This window comes from Heteronotia binoei, chromosome 12 (genome assembly GCF_032191835.1).
Source record: "Heteronotia binoei isolate CCM8104 ecotype False Entrance Well chromosome 12, APGP_CSIRO_Hbin_v1, whole genome shotgun sequence".
Classification (NCBI taxonomy): Eukaryota; Metazoa; Chordata; class Lepidosauria; order Squamata; family Gekkonidae; genus Heteronotia; species Heteronotia binoei.
This window is the reverse complement of record NC_083234.1, coordinates 74279898-74298862: the sequence shown is the minus strand read 5'-3', so window position 1 is coordinate 74298862 and position 18965 is coordinate 74279898. Positions and strand designations below refer to the sequence as shown.

The following is an 18965-nucleotide window of genomic DNA, read 5'->3' as shown; positions in this document are numbered from 1 at the left end:
CAGGGACCTTTAGTGGGGTACAGTGCTCTAGAGCCCACCCTCCAAAGCATCCGTTTTCTTCAAGGGAGCTGATCTCTCTAGTCTGGGGAGGAGCTGTAATCCCAGGGGATCCTCCTATCCCACCTGGAGGCTGGCAGGGCTTTCGGGCCCAAGTAGGGCTTTGTGCCCAGCAAGGCTTCTAATTGGTCGTTAGAGATCTGATTGGCTGTGCGGATTTTTCTAACCGTTCTTTGGCAGCAGCTGCTGCTATGCACCACAAGGATCTTCATCCTGACTGAAGGTAAGCTGCAGCAGCCATTTTGTGGCTGACTGTGCCTCTCGTGGCAGCCATTTTGTGCTGCACAGTGTCAGAATTCCAGAGGGGCCTATAGGCTTGAAAAGTTTGGGGACACCTGCCAAAAATGAATAGCCAGATGCTCCCCCCCTCCCCCCCCGCCTTGAGAAATGAATTTGCTAGATTTAAACACAGGCAACTGTTGCTTGATTTGTAAAAAGATGCCATTGGTGACTGTATTTTCCTTCCTCCAAGCACAAAAACAATACGGCCTTGAGTGTTACTGTAAACTGGTAGTCCCTAGCAGATGCTGGCGAGCTCTCTTATCTAAATGCTGTTTCTGCAAGTTATGAAGAGAAACGTCACATGCTCAGTTAAATAAAACTATTTCAGTGTCTCTGAGGAGAAGTTCTCAGGTAAATTACAAGGACAAATGAAATGAATTTATGGGATTGGTGCTGAGGTATATCTCATCAATCAGTAAATCTCATCAATCAAGGGTGAAAATAATGAAGAGCTGCTTTTCATATGAACATATCAAGCTGCCTTATACTGAATCAGACGTTCGGTCCATCAAAGTCAGTATTGGCTACTCAGACTGGCAGCGGCTCTCCAGCGTCTCAAGCTGAGGTTTTTCACACCTATTTGCCTGGCCCCTTTTTTGTTGGAGATGTCGAGGATTGAACCTGGGACCTTCTGCTTACCAAGCAGATGCTCTACCACTGAACCACTGTCCCTCCCTTTTCAGTTCTGATGAGATGGCTTGGGAAAATGCCATCTTGAATAACTGATATTAGATAATCTACTTTGGTACTCAACAAGTCTGGTTTAGAAAACGATCTTCTCCAAAAGCATATCTTAGACTTGTCTCATTTGGAATACAGCAGATCAGAAGCAGATTTTCAATGGGATGGAGCTTTAAAAGGGTGGGATTGGGAAGGGTGATGACACAGGGGCAGGGTTGTAATTTCCTCTAAAACTTGGATGGCTTTGTTTGGTATTAACTGGGAGCTGCTGTTATTGAATAACAGTAAAATCACTTGCTGCAATGTCAGAAGATTAAAACATGCTAATGTGTCTTGATTCCAGTCTTCCTTGCCAGGCTTAATTAGTAACCCATGTGCAATGCTTTCAAAATATCCAGGGGAAGGGGAACACATGACCACGGTCCCTAAAAGCCACTTTTCTCTGAGGAGCCCTGCCACAGGTTTCCTAAAAAGTCCATTAAATTCAGAAAGCTAGAAGTGCATCGGCTTCAGTTTTGCCTCCTGAGAGCCAGTTTGGTGTAGTGGTGAAGTGTGCGGACTCTTATCTGGGAGAACTGGGTTTGATTCCCCACTCCTCCACTTGCAGCTGCTGGAATGGCCTTGGGTCAACCATAGCTCTCGCAGAGGTTGTCCTTGAAAGGGCAGCTGCTGTGAGAGCCCTCTCAGCCCCACCTACCTCACAGGGTGTCTGTTGTCAGGGGAGAAGATATAGGAGATTGTAAACCACTCTGAGATTCAGAGAAGGGCTGGGCATAAATCTGCAGTCTTTTTCAAGTGAACTAGATTCCCTTCCATGGACAACTTTCCATCCAGTTGTCCTTCCCTGTCTTGTTTTTAGATAGTATACATAGCTGGATGTATTTATTTAGCCAGTTTGGTGTAGTGGTGAAGTGTGCGGACTCTTATCTGGGAGAACCGGGTTTGATTCCCCACTCCTCCACTTGCACCTGTTGGAATGGCCTTGGGTCAGCCAGAGCTCTGGCAGAGGTTGTCTTTGAAAGGGCAGCTGCTGCGAGAGCCCTCTCCAGCCCCACCCACCTCACAGGGTGTCTGTTGTGGGGGAGGAAGGGAAAGGAGATTGTGAGCCGCTCTGAGACTCTTCGGAGTGGAGGGCGGGATATAAATCCAATATCTTCATCTACCTCACAGGGTGTCTGTTGTGGGGGAGGAGGGTAAAGGAGATTGTGAGCCGCTCTGAGACTCTCCGGAGTGGAGGGCGGGATATAAATCCAATATCTTCATCTACCTCACAGGGTGTCTGTTGTGGGGGAGGAGGGTAAAGGAGATTCTGAGCCACTCTGAGACTCTTCGGAGTGGAGGGCGGGATATAAATCCAATATCTTCATCTACCTCACAGGGTGTCTGTTGTGGGGGAGGAGGGTAAAGGAGATTGTGAGCCACTCTGAGACTCTTCGGAGTGGAGGGCGGGATATAAATCTAATATCTTCATCTACCTCACAGGGTGTCTGTGGGGGAGGAAGGGAAAGGAGATTGTGAGCCGCTCTGAGACTCTTCGGAGTGGAGGGCGGGATATAAATCCAATACCTTCATCTACCTCACAGGGTGTCTGTTGTGGGGGAGGAAGGGAAAGGAGATTGTGAGCCGCTCTGAGACTCTTCGGAGTGGAGGGCGGGATGTAAATCCAATATCTTCATCTACCTCACAGGGTGTCTGTTGTGGGGGAGGAAGGGAAAGGAGATTGTGAGCCGCTCTGAGACTCTTCGGAGTGGAGGGCGGGATATAAATCCAATATCTTCTTCTATCTTCTTCTCCTTGTTCTTAATGTGGTCTCCATGATCTGTCATAGTGCTGTGAATCTTGCAGGGCCAACTGCACGCTCCATATCCCTTTCATAGTGTAACCATAACTAATTAGGGCTGTCAGGTCCAATTCCAGAAATATCGGGGGACTTTGGGGGCCGAGCCAGGAGCAAGGGTGTGACGGGCACGACTGAATTCCAAAGGGAGTTCTGGCCATCACCTTTAAAGGGACCGCACACCTTTTAGATGCCTTCCCTCCATTGGAAATAATGGATAGGGCACCTTCTTGGGGGGGCTCATAGAATCGGGCCCCTTGGTCCAATCTTTTTAAAACTTGGAAGGTTTTCTGAGGAGAGGCCCTGGATGCTGTGCTGAAAATGCGATGTCTCTGCCTCAAAAAACAGCCACCCCAAATACCTGTGGATCAATTCCACATTATACCCTACGGGAATCGGTCTCCATAGGGAATAGTGGAGTGCCCAGCAGACACCCCCCCCCTTGCACTTTCTGATGACCCTGAAGTGGGGGGGGGAGGGCCTCCAAACCAGGGGATCCCCTGTGCCCATCTGGGGATTGGCAAACCCTGTACCTGATTTGTATTATTTTGACAAACCCAATGCCCTCTCACTAGTTTGCGAGCTTCCAGGTTCACCAGAACTCTTCTTCAAGCAGGACACTCTCCTGACCATAATAATAATAATAATACTACAGGGTTTGGGAAGGGGTGAAGGCTTCAGAACGCAGGGTTAAGTCCTGTTAAAACAGTGCCCTGAACTACTCCCCCTTCCCCAAGCCCTTTCTAAATAATCTGTTCTTTTTGTAACCTCCAACTTGCAGAAAAGTTCTAGTGAATCTCAGAGCAGCACACTGATGCGGGTCATTAGGGTGGTCCTTGTAAAAGGTAGTAAGTACATGGACTGCATTATTGGGGGAGTTTGGATTTTATTTCTGGACCAACACAATTGTAAAGAGCTTCCTCCTAGAATGTATAAATAAAAATGGGGAAACACCCGGAAGCAGCTTTTTAGGGTGCAGGGCGGCTGTCACACTTGGAAATGCTGGAAACGCAAATTGCTTCGGCCATTTTACTAGAAGCAGGAAGAGCAAAGAGGGACCAGTTCTCAGCTGTTTTAAATCAGCAAAGGGTGCATCGTTTTCCCGGACACGGTCAGTTTTGCAGGGGCTAAACGCTTGAATCAAAGCACGCATCTGAGAGGACCGAATCTCGTAAGCAGCAGACAAAATGGATTTCTTTCCTTTTAATTTTTTTTTAGAATAAAAAAATGGCAGTAAAATCATAGCATACCTTTTCTCTAAAAGTAGAAGACTTGGGAAACGGGGGAGGAAAAATAAATCTTTCTTCAAAAATCTACACAAAAGGGGAGAAACTCTCCTATTAAGGCTACTTTATCTGGCTCTACGCCGAGTAGAACGCCTGCATCCAGCCGAGGCCTCCCCTTTGACCAGAGAGGAAGGGCTGGTTTCCTCCGGCAGGCCTCCACTGGCCAGCGTCTCGTGTGCTCTGGGATCTCCGTGGTCTGTTGTGGCTCCATCTGGGCTCTCTGGGATGCTTTCATCGCTGGGCTCCGTTTCCTGTACGCCCAGTCCCATCGGTTCCCCTGTCCCCGCGGCAGCATCTCCGAGCGACGAGTGGTCGCTCAGTGCAGAGAAATCATTTTTGTCGTCCTCTCCATCTTGGAGTGTCATCATGGTGTCATCAGTTTGAAGCGTTGCTGAACTGTCTCTTGGAGCCGAGGAGCGGTCCTCCCCTTTCAGAGATTCGCAAGCTTCTTCGCCGGTTGCCACTGATGCCACAGCCGCCTCTTCCACCTCTGCTCTGTCCGCCTGAGCTGCGGAAGGAGTGCGGTGGTCCTCAGCCAGCCCCTGCCGAGGACTTGGGATGGCTTCTGGGAGCGCAGCCGTGGCTTGCAGCCTTGTGGCTTTGTACCTCTGCAAATGGGAGGAGAAAACAACGGATTACTGTTAAATTGGGAGAGAAACGACACTGGTGAGGTAAGCCTTGCGTGGAGAGGGGCTGTGAGCCTTCCTACTTTAGAACAGCGGGCAGCGGATGGTAATATTTCGCTCCATCCTATGACAACCTCCAGTGGCTGATTTTTGCATTAAAGTGCTATAAAAAGGTTAGGTTTTTCTAACTAACTGGCAATGCCGCTGAGGCCTGGAAAAGCTGTGGTGAAAAGTGCCACTGACTCATGAGGCCCCCGTAAGGCAGGGGTGTCAAGCATGCGGCCCAGGGGCCAAATCAGCCCTCTAGAGGGCTCCTATCAGTCCCCCGAGCAACTGGCTGTCTATGCTTCCTTCTCCCTCTCTCTTGCTTCCTGCTGCATCACAGCTTGCTTTGCAAGGCTTGCTCAACTGCACAAGAGCTAGAGCAGAACCTCGATTTTCTCCATTGGCTGAGACTCCTTCCCCTCCTGGTCTCCCTGGGGAGGGAGGGAAAGAGCCAGAGCTTCCTTTGCCCAGTTCCCTGGATCCCATGGGAACTTTTTAGACCAACAAGTGTTCATGTTTGAAGCATGTTTAAGTTTTTTTTAAAAAAAGACTCTTTAGTCGTGTTTGTGTGTCCTTTAAAAAGTTTATATCTCTGCTACCTAATCTTAAATAGGTACATTCATGTCAGATCCAGCCCTCATGAGTTTGACACCCCTGCTGTAGTGTTTTCAAGACATGACAAATTCAGAGGTAGTTTGCCAGTCAAATCAGACCAGATTGGGCTAGGTATTTCTTGAGAATCCTGGCTTTTATTAGACACCAGTTTCCAGTCCTTATGGTGGTGAAGATTTGTTTGAAAGAGTATGACCAAAGCCAACTGAAATCCCAGGAGCCCATAGGGTCACCCAGGAAGGGTGTTTTTTATTTTGCAATTTGGGGCTATGTTTCTTTGGTCATGCAGTAATTGGCAAAAATCAGAATAGTGTGGAGTTGCAATATATATAAAAAAAATGCAACTTGAGCCAATCAGCATACTATATGCCAGGGGTGGCCAACGGTAGCTCGCCAGATGTTTTTTGCCTACAACTCCCATCAGCCTCAGCCATTGGCGATGCTGGCTGGGGCTGTTGGGAGTTGTAGGCAAAAAACATCTGGAGAGCTACTGTCGGCCACCCCTGCTATATGCAGCTCGCAGAATTCAGATGTCATTGGCATGCAATTTAAGATTGCCCCAAACCAGCATTTTTGTTTGCGCGCAACTGTTTCTTCTTCGTTTGTTTCTTGTAACTCTGCCATGGTAGCTGATAAATTTCCCGCCAGATTCAAAGTTGGAAGAGATGCTTCTACAGGGTTTTTTTTTTTTTGAAGATGGCCCTGGTGGGCAATTCCTTTAAGACCGCTGAACAGCCACTACACATATTCTTGCTTATTCTCAACAACAGTGAAATCAGAGTTTGCAGCACCTAGTGGTAATGTGATCATGGTGTAACTCTAGAGCAGGGGTGGCCAACGGTAGCTCTCCAGATGTTTTTTTGCCTACAACTCCCATCAGCCCTAGCCGTTGGCCATGCTGGCTGCGGCCGATGGGAGTTGTAGGCAAAAAACATCTGGAGAGCTACCATTGGCCACCCCTGCTCTAAAGGGATGTTTTCACTCGTACACCTTTTTGTGTCTCTGTGTGTGTGCGTGTGTGACCCTGTACAAGTTAAAAAGTCAGGCACAGAGATAAGAGAAGATCTTTCTAGGCCAATAAATTCTTAAGGACACTATCTCACAAAGCCTTCTATGGTTTCGTGTACTAGATAGCATTGTTAGATGGGGTCATTTAATCCAAGCCCTAGCAGAGAAAGGAGCTTGGCGCATATAATACATCTGCAAGTCTACACTCTTGGAAGTTGTTTTGTGTGAACAGAAGAGAAGACAATTTATATCCTGCCCTTCACTTGCAGTCTCAGAGTGGTTTACAGTCTCCTTTCCCTTCCTTTCCCCACAACAGACACCCTATGAGGAAGGTGGGGCTGAGAGAGCTCTGAGAGAACAGCTCTTTCAAGGACTGACTGGCCTAAGGTCACAAACAGGAAGGAATTGTGCATGCAAGCCAGAAACTGGCTTCCAGCTGCAGTAGTTAAAGAAGTGTGCCTGCGCAAGATTGGTCTTAAGGTGCCACTGGACTCAAACTTTGTTTCACCTGCACTACTGAGTCATTTTCTGGCCCCAGGACTCTCTACTATCTCATCTTTTATAGGACAAAAATATTTCCTCCCTGCCCAACTACCCTTTTCTTTCAAGGTCTGGAGAGACTCCTCAAAAGTTTTTTTCTTTAATCTTCTTTCATCTTCTAAACAACTTCTACCTAAAAATGACCTAGACCAAGTTTTGACTAAGCCAGCACCTTGGTTTGAATACTTTCAAATCAGGCACTTTCTTCAGGACCCTAAAGTGATCTCTTCATTTTCTCGCCCTTCATCTGACTACAAACATCTGGTTCTTCATTTTCACGAAGAGAGAACGCCTAAAAGTCTCATTTCACGGCTGTATCGAATCCTATTGTCTAAACTCGAAGCAACCTTACCCTCTTACACCACTCAATGGCATAAAGACTGTGGCATCATCCTTTCCCCCGACCAATGGGACTCTATATGGGCTAGTGATGCCCTACAATCTACTATTATAAATATAGCTCAACAAAACTTTAAATTGATTGCACGTTGGTACCTTACTCCTAACCAGTTCTCCCATATGACCCAGTTAGGCTCTTCAGACTGCTGGAGAAACTGTGGGCCCAAAGCCTCTTATTTTCACTGCTGGTGGGACTGCCCCAAAATCAGACCATTCTGGACCTCAATTTGTGCCCATCTCTCCTCCCTAACTGGGGTCTTGATCCCAGATGACCCAACAAGGATACTTCTCAATCATTGGTCTGATACCCGTCTCTCATCTTCTAAAAAATCCTTGATAGTTAAACTCCTGACAGCTGCTAAAACCACGATCGCGCAGTCCTGGGAAAACTCATTGAATTTGACACTTGACAACTGGCAGCCACATTGTAATGGATAAAATTCAGGCAGCCATAGACCACAAAGACCCATACCAAGCCTACACTAAATATCTGGCAACTTGGCTTCCCATTCTAGAAAAGCTTGACATCGACCCATTTTATGCTAACTCTTATTCTAAAAATAAAATGTATAAGGATTTCCTTTTGCTATAAAATTTTTTTAACAAGTTAATTTCAAGTTATTTAAAGTGTATTATATCTTCCTTTTTCCTTTCCCTGATCTTATTTTATTTTTAAATACTGTGTTATAATAACTATAATTATTATTACCTTCAGTTTGTATTTTGTTTATTTTGTTTTTAAATGTTGTTTTTGCTCTGTATTCTGTCTATTAAGCTTACGATGTTATTTCTGTTAACCTTCACGGTAAACTTCTTGCGTTATGGATTGTAAGCTACTTTTATGCCTCAATAAAATATTTAAATGTAAAAAAAAAAAAAGTGTGATGCAGTGGCTACAAAGGCCAATGCAATTTTGGGCAGCATCAACAGAAGTATAGTGCCCAGATCACGTGATGTGATGGTATCGCTTTACTCTGCTCTGGTAAGACCTCACCTGGAGTACTGTGTTCAGTTTTGGGCACCACATTTTAAGAAGGATGTAGACAAGCTGGAATGGATCCAGAGGAGGGCGACAGAGATGCTGAGGGGTCTGGAGACCAAGTCCTATGAGGAAAGGTTGAAGGAGCTGGGTATGTTTAGCCTGAAGAGGAGACCGATGACGGAGAGGTCTTCAAGTACTTGAAGGGCTGTCATATAGAGGATGGTGTGGAATTGTTTTCTGTGGCCCCAGAAGGTAGGACCAGAACCAATAGGTTGAAATTAAATCAAAAGAGATTCTGGCTCAACATTAGGAAGAACTTCCTGACTATTAAAGCGATTCCTCAGTGGAACAGGCTTCCTCAGGAGGTGGTGGGCTTTCCTTCCTTGGAGGTTTTTAAACAGAGGCTAGATGGCCATCTGACACCGATGAAGATCCTGTGAATTTAGGGGGAGGTATTTGTAAGTTTCCTGCATTGTGCAGGGGGGTTGGACTAGATGTCCTTGGATGTCCCTTCCAACTCTATGATTCTACTGTTATGGACCCTTCCCAGGGGACTCCATAGGTTCACAGAAGTTCCCAAAGAACCAACATGACAGATCCATGTTTACTTACAAGATCTTTTAATAACCCATTAGAGTTATCAAAGCAGATGCAGGTCAAACTTTAATCAGCTGGTCTCAAGATGCACATACAGCCAGCGAAGCTTAGCCAAACCTGGAGACCAGAAGCATAACTAAAGCTAGGCGTCATACACCCTAAGTGCTGTCTATTAGTCAATGAATGGTTAATTAAGCCACCGCAAACACTTGGATGAGCCAGTTCGTCTTGCACCTGCCTTCCAGTGGGGGGAAGAAACAGCAGCTAATACTGTCCTCTCCCTGGACTCAGGGCAACTAAACACCAGCATATAGCAGAGATGGAGTTGCCCGCTTGTCTCTTTGGTGTTAGGAACTGTCTGCAGCAGAATCAGGGAGCCAAGCGCTGGCTGTGGGGGTGGTCCTCTCTTACTTCAGCCAACAGTCATTTATTTAGGATTCATACTGCATCTCATATAAAGGGTCTTATAATCAATTGCAGGTTAAAATACAGCTGGTCTTTAAAAAGGTCTGTCTGGAGGATCTCGACCAGTAGCAGCACTGCCACCCTTGCAGTGTGAGCTGCTGCAGCATCTTCAGTTTTTGCTGAGCCTCTGTACTGCATCTGCAAGAGTGAGTTATGCTGGGGGGGGGGGCACCCTGCAATGTGTGCCTCCAGAGCCAAATGTGGCTCTTCCAACAAAGACAATGAAATCTTTAGGTTCAGGCCTCCTGGAGGGGTTAGGTGGGAGATCAGAATACCCAGTATGTGAATGGAACTAAAGATGCTCTAGGGTGCCGGTAAAGTGCAAACCATGCACACATTGATACCAGTGCCTTAAAACAATTGTTCAGGGTGCTCCCATGAGAACTCAAGAGCGTCACTTCCTAATAAACGACACACACTAAACAGTGTTTGGGGCTGCAGAAACTTTATGGACTGCTAATCAACACGTCAAAACGTCAGTCCTGTTAAACTTGTGCAGTTTCAGTTACGCCCATGGGCGCTCTTCCGCTGGCTCTTCGCTGATCGCGCCCTCTGAATTTTGACATCATTCGGCTCTTTCGTTCTCAAGGGGTTGCTCACTTCTGAGCTGCTGTACATATTCTGGACAAGTCTGGAGCAGCAGGTTCAAATGGTTGGAATTTTGCCTCCAGCCAGCCATCTGAGATGCCGTTACCATTTTTTAAAAAAACAACAACAACAAGAATCTCTGTCCTCTATTGACCCTCCCACTGTCAAAAAGGAAGGCTGGCAAGTTCCTCACAGCAGGCACTGCCCTTTTGTGTTTATAAATTTAGTTAGGGAGCCAGGTTGTTCTGAAGCATAGATGGCCAAACTGTGGCTTGGGAGCCCCATGTGGCTGTTTTAGACATATTGTATGGCTCTTGAAGCCCCCATTGCCCTGTTGGCCAGCTTGGAAGAAGAAGATATTGGATTTATATCCCGCCCTCCACTCTGAAGAGTCTCAGAGCAGCTCACAATCTCCTTTACCTTCCTCCCCCACAACAGACACCCTGTGAGGTGGGTGGGGCTGGAGAGGGCTCTCACAGCAGCTGCCCTTTCAAGGACAACCTCTGCCAGGGCTATGGCTGACCCAAGGCCATTCCAGCAGGCACAAGTGGAGGAGTGGGGAATCAAACCCGGTTCTCCCAGATAAGAGTCCGCACACTTAACCACTACACCAAACTGGCTCTCCATTTCTCTCTTTAAACCACTTCTCCAAGCCAGCTGGTGGCTTGGAGAGAGTAACTAAAAGTTAAAGTTGCTTTCATTCCACCTCTCCTTCCCCACCTTCCTTCCTTCCTTGCGATGCTTAAACATCTGATGTTCATGTCTTGCAGCTCTTAAACATCTGACGTTTATTCTATGTGGCTCTTACGTGAAGCAAGTTTGGCCACCTCTGGTCTGAAGCAACAGAAGGAAGTTTGACTCTAGTGGCAACTTTAAGACCAACAAAGTTTAATTAAGTTTTTCTCTGTGTGTGTGTGCGCAAAAGCTTATACCCAAAATTAAGCTTCGTTGGTCTTCTTAAAGGTGCCACTGGACTCAAACTTCGTTCTTTCAAGTTTATGTTATTTCGTAAAGGGTCATGGGCATTGATGGTAACATACAGACGTTAAATGACCTAGAGCAGTATGCTTTTGGTAGGAATGGAGCCTCGGATACATAAATGGCACCGTGGTGCCTTTCACCTCTCTTCAAAAAACCTCGCTCCGCTGGTCCTCCCCCTCCCCTGGAACTTCACTTGGAACAGGCTAATCTAGTCCATACATTTAGATGTTAGATTTCATCACTGCTAGCCATCAGATTGCTAGCTTTGACACCGATTCTTGTTTTGAGAGAGCCACAGTCTCCCAGCCTGTGTGCAAGCAGGCCAATGCCCACAAAGAACAGCCTAGGAGGACTAGCTCCTTCTCAGCAACAGCAGACGGACAGCTTGGGAAGAAGAGGAATGCCTGGCTGCTCACACAGAGGCGAGGACTGAACCCTCCCTGAACGCTGCAGCCTGAAAAGAAGTGAGCGTTTACCAATGGCGAGTGAAGAGGAGATCCACTCATGCTCAGAAACAACATGAACCAGGAGTCATTTCGTAGAAAAAGAGGTGCTGGAGCTCTTTAGCACAACTCCTTTGCGTAGGCCACACACCCCTGACATCACCGGAAGGTGTACTAAATGATATCCGCTCGGCAGCTACCTTAAAATGCTTCTTGAATTATCATTGTCGTAAGAAAACCTTACTCTCATCGTACTTTTTAAATGACTTTCTCCTATGGGGCCACAGCGGCATGAGGAAAATTTCCGTCTTGTCTGCTTTCTATGTTTTGGTTATTTTTTTTGTGGGGGAAATGAGAAAGTTTGTCAGAACAATGGAGCCCAGAAGCAAGTTGGGGTTTTTTTGGAGCGGGGAGGGGAGTTAAAGAGCACAATAAAATTTAGAGGTTCCGGAGCTCCACTCTGAGCCCTGCCCAAAATGAGGCCTGTCACGAACACATTCAAGAGTTCCAGACCTGAACAAGACACAGAAGAAAAGCCCACTCAGCTCAGCGGCAGGGTTCTCAACCCTCAGGATGTGACCAAATATTGCCACGTCCACATGACCAGTTACTTTTTCTGAATAAGCACTTTATGTTAAAAAGCCCTTCCTGTTCCAGCGAAGGAAGCACAGCTTGGGCTGTTACAAGACACCAGCTTGCTCAACCCTTTGATTTCCCTTGCTCCCTGGACTTCTAGTGTCCCAGCCCCGCTGATGGACTTCCTAATGGCACCTGGGTTTTTCGGCCACTGTGTGACACCAAATGTTGGACTGGATAGGCCACTTACCTGATCCAACATGGCTTATGTGCTTATGGATTAGTTAACCCACAGGACACAAGGTCAGCAGCGAGGATGGAGCAGGTGCTCTTGGCAGGGGAGGGAGTCTCACTGCAGAGCAAGAAGGACCCAAACTGGGTGGGCCCCGCCTGGGAGCATGATATACTTCAGGAAGATCTGCAATGTCGCTACTTTGGGACAAATGGGAAGAGTAACCCTTCTCAGGAGACCTTCCCTTCACTACTGAAGAAGGACCACGTTCTCTCTGAAAAGCTGGAGGAGAAGCCTGCGATAGCCTCCCTCCAACGTTACTGGACGTAGTGGTGGAAGAGTGAGTTCTTGTGGTGTAGCGGGAAGAGCGGTTGGGCTTTGGACCATAACTCCCAAAATAAGAACATAAGAAGAGCCCTGCTTTTCTAGTCCGGCATCCTCCCTCACAGAGTGGCCAACCAGTTCCTCTGGAGGGCCTACAACAGGCCAGAGAGGGGCCAAAGCTTTCCCCTGAGTTTGCCTCCTGGCTCTGGGATTCAGAGGATTAGTGCCTCTGAATGTGGAAAAGAACATCAGAAGAGCCCTGCTGGGTCAGACCAATCTATCTAGCCCAGCATCCTGTCACACACAGTGGCCAACCGGTTCTTCTGAAGAGCCATAGTGGCTGAGGCCTTCGCGATATCGCCTCCTGCCTTTGGGATTCAGAGGTTTAATGTCACTGAGCATTTAGTCACCCTTTAGTCATCATGGCTAGTAAAGGTAGGTAAAAAGGTAAAGGTAGTCCCCCTGTGCAAGCACCAGTCATTTCCAACTCTGGGGTGACGTTGCTTTCACAACGTTTTCACGGCAGACTTTTTACGGGGTGGTTTGCCATTGCCTTCCCCAGCCATCTACACTTTCCCCCTACCAAGCTGGGTCCTCCTTTGACTGACCTCAGAAGGCTGGAAGGCTGAGTCAGCCTCAAGTCAGCTACCTGAAAACCCAGCTTCTGCCGGGGTTCGAACTCAGGTTGTGAGCAGAGCTTAGTACTGCAGTTTTAACACTCTGCGCCACGGGGCTCTTTCATCATGGCTAGTGGCCTCTAATAAACGTATCCTCTATGAATCTAATCCCCTTTTAAAACTGTCTACGCCTGTGTGCCATCCCTCTGGAAGTGAACCCTACATTTTAATCACTCACTGTGTAAAGTAGTATTTCCTTCTGTTCTTCCCGAACCCTGGGCTAGTGACCATTTCCCCTTAACCAACCTCACTGGTGAAAATGGAGTTATGCTCATGTAACCAATCCTAAGCTTCTGGGAAGAAGGGTACAAGATACAGTAGCAGGACTTCTAGCCCCACTGTTGGACCTCTTGATGGCACTTCGGTTTTCTGGCCACTGTGTGACACAGAGTTGGACTGGATGGGCCACTGGCCTGATCCAACAGGGCTTCTCTTATGTTCTTATGTGACACAGAGTGTTGGACTGGAGGGACCACTGGCCTGATCCAACATGGCTTCTCTTATATTCTTATGTGACACAGAGTGTTGGACTGGATGGGCCATTGGCCTGATCCAACAGGGCTTCTCTTATGTTCTTATGTGACACAGAGTGTTGGACTGGAGGGGCCATTGGCCTGATCCAACATGGCTTCTCATGTTAAGACATGTGACAAATGCACAAGAAAAGGAATGTGTTTGCACTGCACTAGAAACACACACGTGGTACAGAAGGCACAATTCCTCCCCAAGAGACTCAGCTAACCGTTTGCTTTTGAGCACAGCCCTGCGAATGAATGGACAAGTCAAAAACAACCCAGGACATCAGCCAAGGGGGGAAAGAAGCGTTCTACTGGGAAACTATTAAGAGAAGCACAAAGCACACGACAGATGGAAGCTGACAGACACAGAGGACAAATGGGGGAAGTGCTGTTACATGGGCAGCCGAAAGGGGAGGAGCCACCAAGGGGGCGGAGCAGACAGCCACAGGACGAGAAAAGCTAAAGGTGGAAGGATCTAACCTGAAAGTTCTCAAAATGCATCAGGGACTTGCAGTGCGCGAGCCGGGCAGCTGAGTCGCTATGGTAGAATGTGTGACACAACCTGCAGAGGAAACCTGTCACGGGGACGAGAAAATCCGGGCCTGTGAAACGAGGGAGGGGAAGGGAAGTCACAGATCACATTGAACGGAACCAAAAACAAAAAGTTAAGCCAAATAAAACCTCACATAAACATAGTATGGAAGGGAAGACGGCGCGTTGCGGGTTTTGGTTTAAAAAAAAAACAGGACGGTCGTGCTTTTGTTAAAAGACGAGGAAAATGTTAACGCAAGAGATAGTCTTGGTCAGTCTAGCTGCACAGGTGGGAGGGGGAAAAAAAACAAGCATGGATCTAGGAACTGGAACGGAAGACTTTACAAAGCAAGCAGAAAGAAATATAAAAAGGAGATATGGAAAACTACAGAGGACACATGGTCCAAGGAAAACGGGAGGCCAAACCACAAAGACAACTCAGGTAAGCAAAACACGCACAGCATGATTCACTCTTCCATCTGCCTGGGAATAGAGGTGGGAGGACATGAACTTGGGGGGGTGGGGAGAGCCTGTAGTTGAGGTGACAGAAATCCCAACAAAATGGGCTGCCTCTTTATTCTCTGGCTTTTTATTTTAAACATTTTAAAGAGACAGCAGCAGACAAACTGCGATGGGGATAGGGGAGGTGGGAGTGGGGAATCACAACGCAGTGAAGGTGCTTCAGTTATGGGAATGGGAGGTTCCTGGGCCCCTGAACTTGAGTGTGCTGGCACAGGCTGTGGCTGGCAGGGAAGGAAAACGCATTCTCCATTTGCTTTAAGGTAAAGGTGCCAGCACCAGTCGTTTCTGACTCTGGGGTGATGTCGTATCGCAACGTTTTCACGGCAGACTTTTTACGGGGTGGTTTGCCATTGCCTTCCCCAGTCATCTACACTTCCCCCCCCCCCACCTCCAGCAAGCTGAGGACTCATTTTACCGATCTCAGAAGGATGGAAGGCTGAGTCAACCTGGAGCCAGTCACTTGAACCCAGCTTCCACCAGGATCGAACTCTGGTCGTGAGCAGAGAACTTGGGACCGCAGCTTACCACTCTGCGCCATGGGCTCCCTTCCATTTGCTTAGGGGGGGGGGATTATTCATATTTGGTGTGCTCCGTGGTTCAGCGCAGCTTTCGATGAGTTGAGAAGTAGCGCTGCCTGACCCCTGAATGAAACAAAGCCCCAGCAAGGAGAAAATAAACCAGTAGCTCAGGCAATGCCCTTCTGGGCTCTTGTCAAAGAGACGCCCAAGGGCAACAGCGACTCCTCCGAACCCACAAAAGTCTATGGGGGTTGTGCAAGATCAGCACCAAATGCAGGAATCACCCGCCTTCCTTTGCTGTCTGAAGCCATCCCAACAGTGACACGCCTTAATGGCAAGTATTCAAAGAGCAGAACAGCCATTTGAGCCCCCGACACCTGGTTCAGACACTGATGTTGCTGTGATTTGGGAAGAGGGCAGACAGACCCTCCGGCAGGCCCACCTCCTCCAGCCTGCAGTCTCCCCCCTGCCCTCCACCCCAAAGGGAAGGGAGATTCCACTCCCTCCGCCTCTTGCCCACCTGAGGCTGCTCGCTTGCTCGGACAGGGAAGGCAGACGGAAGCAAAGCAGGCCTGGAAGGAACCTGTAGGGCACCCCCTGCTGGGCAAGTGTCCAACAACTGGTCCTGAATTTAACTGTGGCTAATTTCATCCATTTCATTCAGATCCGGAACCCACCCACCCCCAGTAGCTCTACCAAATTTCAATCAAGACACAGAGTCAGACTCTCAAAGAAAGAGAAAATCAATGCACGTTCTTTCTCTCCAAGCTTTGCACAGAACAGCCTTTTACGTCACGCCAGCTTTATTGGACACCCATTGCCATTTAGGGAGTCTGGCAAAATGGACCTCTGGTCCCTGAATTGGCACCCTGAGAAGAGAAAGTCACCCCTGAGAATAGCGGCACTGGCCGTTTGGAAAGAACATGGGCGTCCTCCCACGGTGGTGGGGTCAAGAGGCCTTTGCAAATCTCATGCTCCGCTCCCTTCCCAGGGCAGACAAATGCCTCAACATGAACACTATTATAGTACTGGGAAAAGTGCAGAAAAGGGCAACTAGAATGATTCAAGGGTTGAAACACTTTCCCTATGAAGAAAAGTTAAAACACTTGGGGCTCTTTAGCTTGGAGAAACGTTGACTGCGGGGTGACATGAGAGAGGTTTACAAGATTATGCATGGATAGAGAAGGAAGAGAAAGAAGTACTTTTCTCCCTTTCTCACAAGACAAGAACTCATGGACACATAACGAAATTGCTGAGCAGTCGGATCAGAACTGATAAAAGGGAGTCCTTCTTCACCCAAAGGGTGATTAACACATGGAATTCACTGCCACAGGAGGTGGTGGTGGCTACAAGCATAGGCAGCTTCAAGAGGGGATTGGATAAGCATATGGAGCAGAAGTCCATCAGTGGCTATTAGCCACAGTTTATCGTTGGAACTCTGTCTAGGGCAGTGATGCTCTGTATTCTTGGTGCTTGGGAGGGGGAACAGTGTGTGGGCTTCTAGTGTCCTGGCTCACTAGTGGACCTCCTGATGGCACCTGGGGGGTTTTTGGTCACTGTGTGACACAGTGTTGGACTAGATTGGCCACTGGCCTAATCCAGCATGGCTTTTCTTATGTCTGGGCAAGTGATGCTCTGTATTCTTGGTGCTTGGGGGGGCACAGTGGGAGGGCTTCTAGTGTCCTGGCCCCACTGGTGGACCTCCTGATGGCATCTGGTTTTTTTGGTCACTGTGTGACACAGAGTGTTGGACTGGATGGGCCATTGGTCTGATCCAACATGGCTTCTCTTATGTTCTTAACACATGAAGTTGCCCTATACTGAATCAGACCTCTGGTCCATCCAAGCCAGTACTCTCTATTCAGGCTGGCAGCGGCTTTCCAGGGTCTCAGGCATAGGTCCTTCATATCAGCTACTGCTAGATCCTTTCACTGGAGATGCTGCAAACTGAACCAGAGGCCTTCCACATGCCAAGCAGATGTTCTACCGCTGAGCCACAGCTCCTCCAGTGCGATAGAGAGACACACAGGGGACAGTATTGTTCCCTCCAAGTCATGCAGGTTCATCTAGCAGTGGTGTTCATCTGAATTCACCTCTCTGCCTCAGGGTCTACAATCTCATGGAGGTAGCTTTTGGAATTCTGAGAAGACAGGGTAGCGGTCAATGCCACAAAATGGCTGCCATGGATGGGTGGGGAGAGTGCCAAAGAAAAGATGTTGGGAGGTTCCCAAGCAAAATGTCCTCCTATGATGAGGACAGCTGTTTCTGAGTGGACTCTCCCTACGAACCCAAAATTGACTGGGGTCTTCCAAAGCACCTCCTGTTGTAATGCAGAGGACAGAAGATGATGACCGTAGATTTATACCTTGCCTTTCTCTCTGAATCAGAGCAGCTTACAATCTCCTATATCTTCTCCCCCCACAACAGACACCCTGTGAGGTGGGTGGGGCTGAGAGAGCTCTCACAGCAGTTGCCCTTTCAAGGACCACTCCCACGAGAGCTATGGCTGACCCAAACCCATTCCAGCAAGTGCAAGTGGAGGAGTGGGGAATCAAGCCCGGTTCTCCCAGATAAGAGTCCACACACTTACCCACTACAGCAAACTGGCTCCTTACTTTTGGAAAGAGGACTTTTGGTGGGAAAGAAAATGGGTCCCAAGAAACACATTGGCCAGTGTCACATTGGGAGATTCCTGCTCTGCTTCAATCCAGGACTTTGCATTTGTTGCAGGCGGCTTGTGGGACAAAGCAGCTGCCGGTGGGGTGTGCCGTTCCACAGCCTGCTTCTCAATTTCTGCCTGAAGGCCTGCTGGCACACTGAAAGGAAGGTGTCGGTCTCATTTGGGGGCCTTCTTTGTGGACCAGACGACACAGTGGATGAAGCCACATTTGACCTCAGGGCTCTCAGTAGGTGAAAAAGAAGTATACACTGCCTGTCACTCGGGAGTCCCAGGGCAGCTTACACTCTCTTTTCCTTTCCCCTCCCAACAGACCCCCTGTGAGGTAGGTGGGGCTAAGAGAGCTCCGTGGGAACCGCTCTTGAGAGGAACAGCTCTGCGAGAACTTGTGACTGCCCCAACATCATCCAGCAGCTGCATGTGGTGGAGTTGGAATTAGACCCGGTTCTTCCAGATTAGAGTTTGCACTCTTAACCATTACACCAAACTGGCTCTCTAGATGGGTTTAAAAAGGGAGCCTCAGGACATGAAAGCAAAAGGCGGGGGTAACAACAAAAGAGGATTGCGATGGGGAAATTGTATACAGCTAGAAACAGGAAATGGTGTCTATAGGATGCAGGAGAAAGACGACTGAGTTTTCTAAAAGTCAGATTTATAATAATTTTTCAAACAACTGAAACATTTGTTTCTCTCTTGACCCAATATGCTTAGACCCCCTCAGGTCAAGAGCCTTTACAGAAGAGAACTCGCCTAGGGATTCAAAACAAGCATCCTGACCTTTCCCAAAGCCTGGCTAGAGACAGAAACAAAGAGCCATCAGTCTTTCCTTGACAAGGACAATATATTCAGTAAGCTAGTCTCTCCAGAGAACATCAAAAAATGAGGTTTTCTGTTTACAGCTCCACCTCTCAAAAAGGATATAAAAATGATCTCCCTGGATAAGATCAAAAAGAAAAAGCAA

General features: G+C 47.9%; 1 protein-coding gene across 1 annotated transcript in view; it reads right to left on the bottom strand.

The window, feature by feature from the left end:
• Positions 1-4045: 4045 nt before the first annotated feature.
• Positions 4046-18965, bottom strand: part of CIZ1 (CDKN1A interacting zinc finger protein 1) — a 53741-nt gene continuing 38821 nt past the window's right edge. The window contains exons 14-15 of the mRNA XM_060251250.1: positions 14237-14358; positions 4046-4751 (exon numbers count right to left, since the gene is read on the bottom strand). Coding sequence (XP_060107233.1) covers positions 4209-4751; positions 14237-14358 — 665 coding nt within the window. The 3' untranslated portion in view covers positions 4046-4208. The remainder of the gene's footprint in view (positions 4752-14236; positions 14359-18965) is intronic.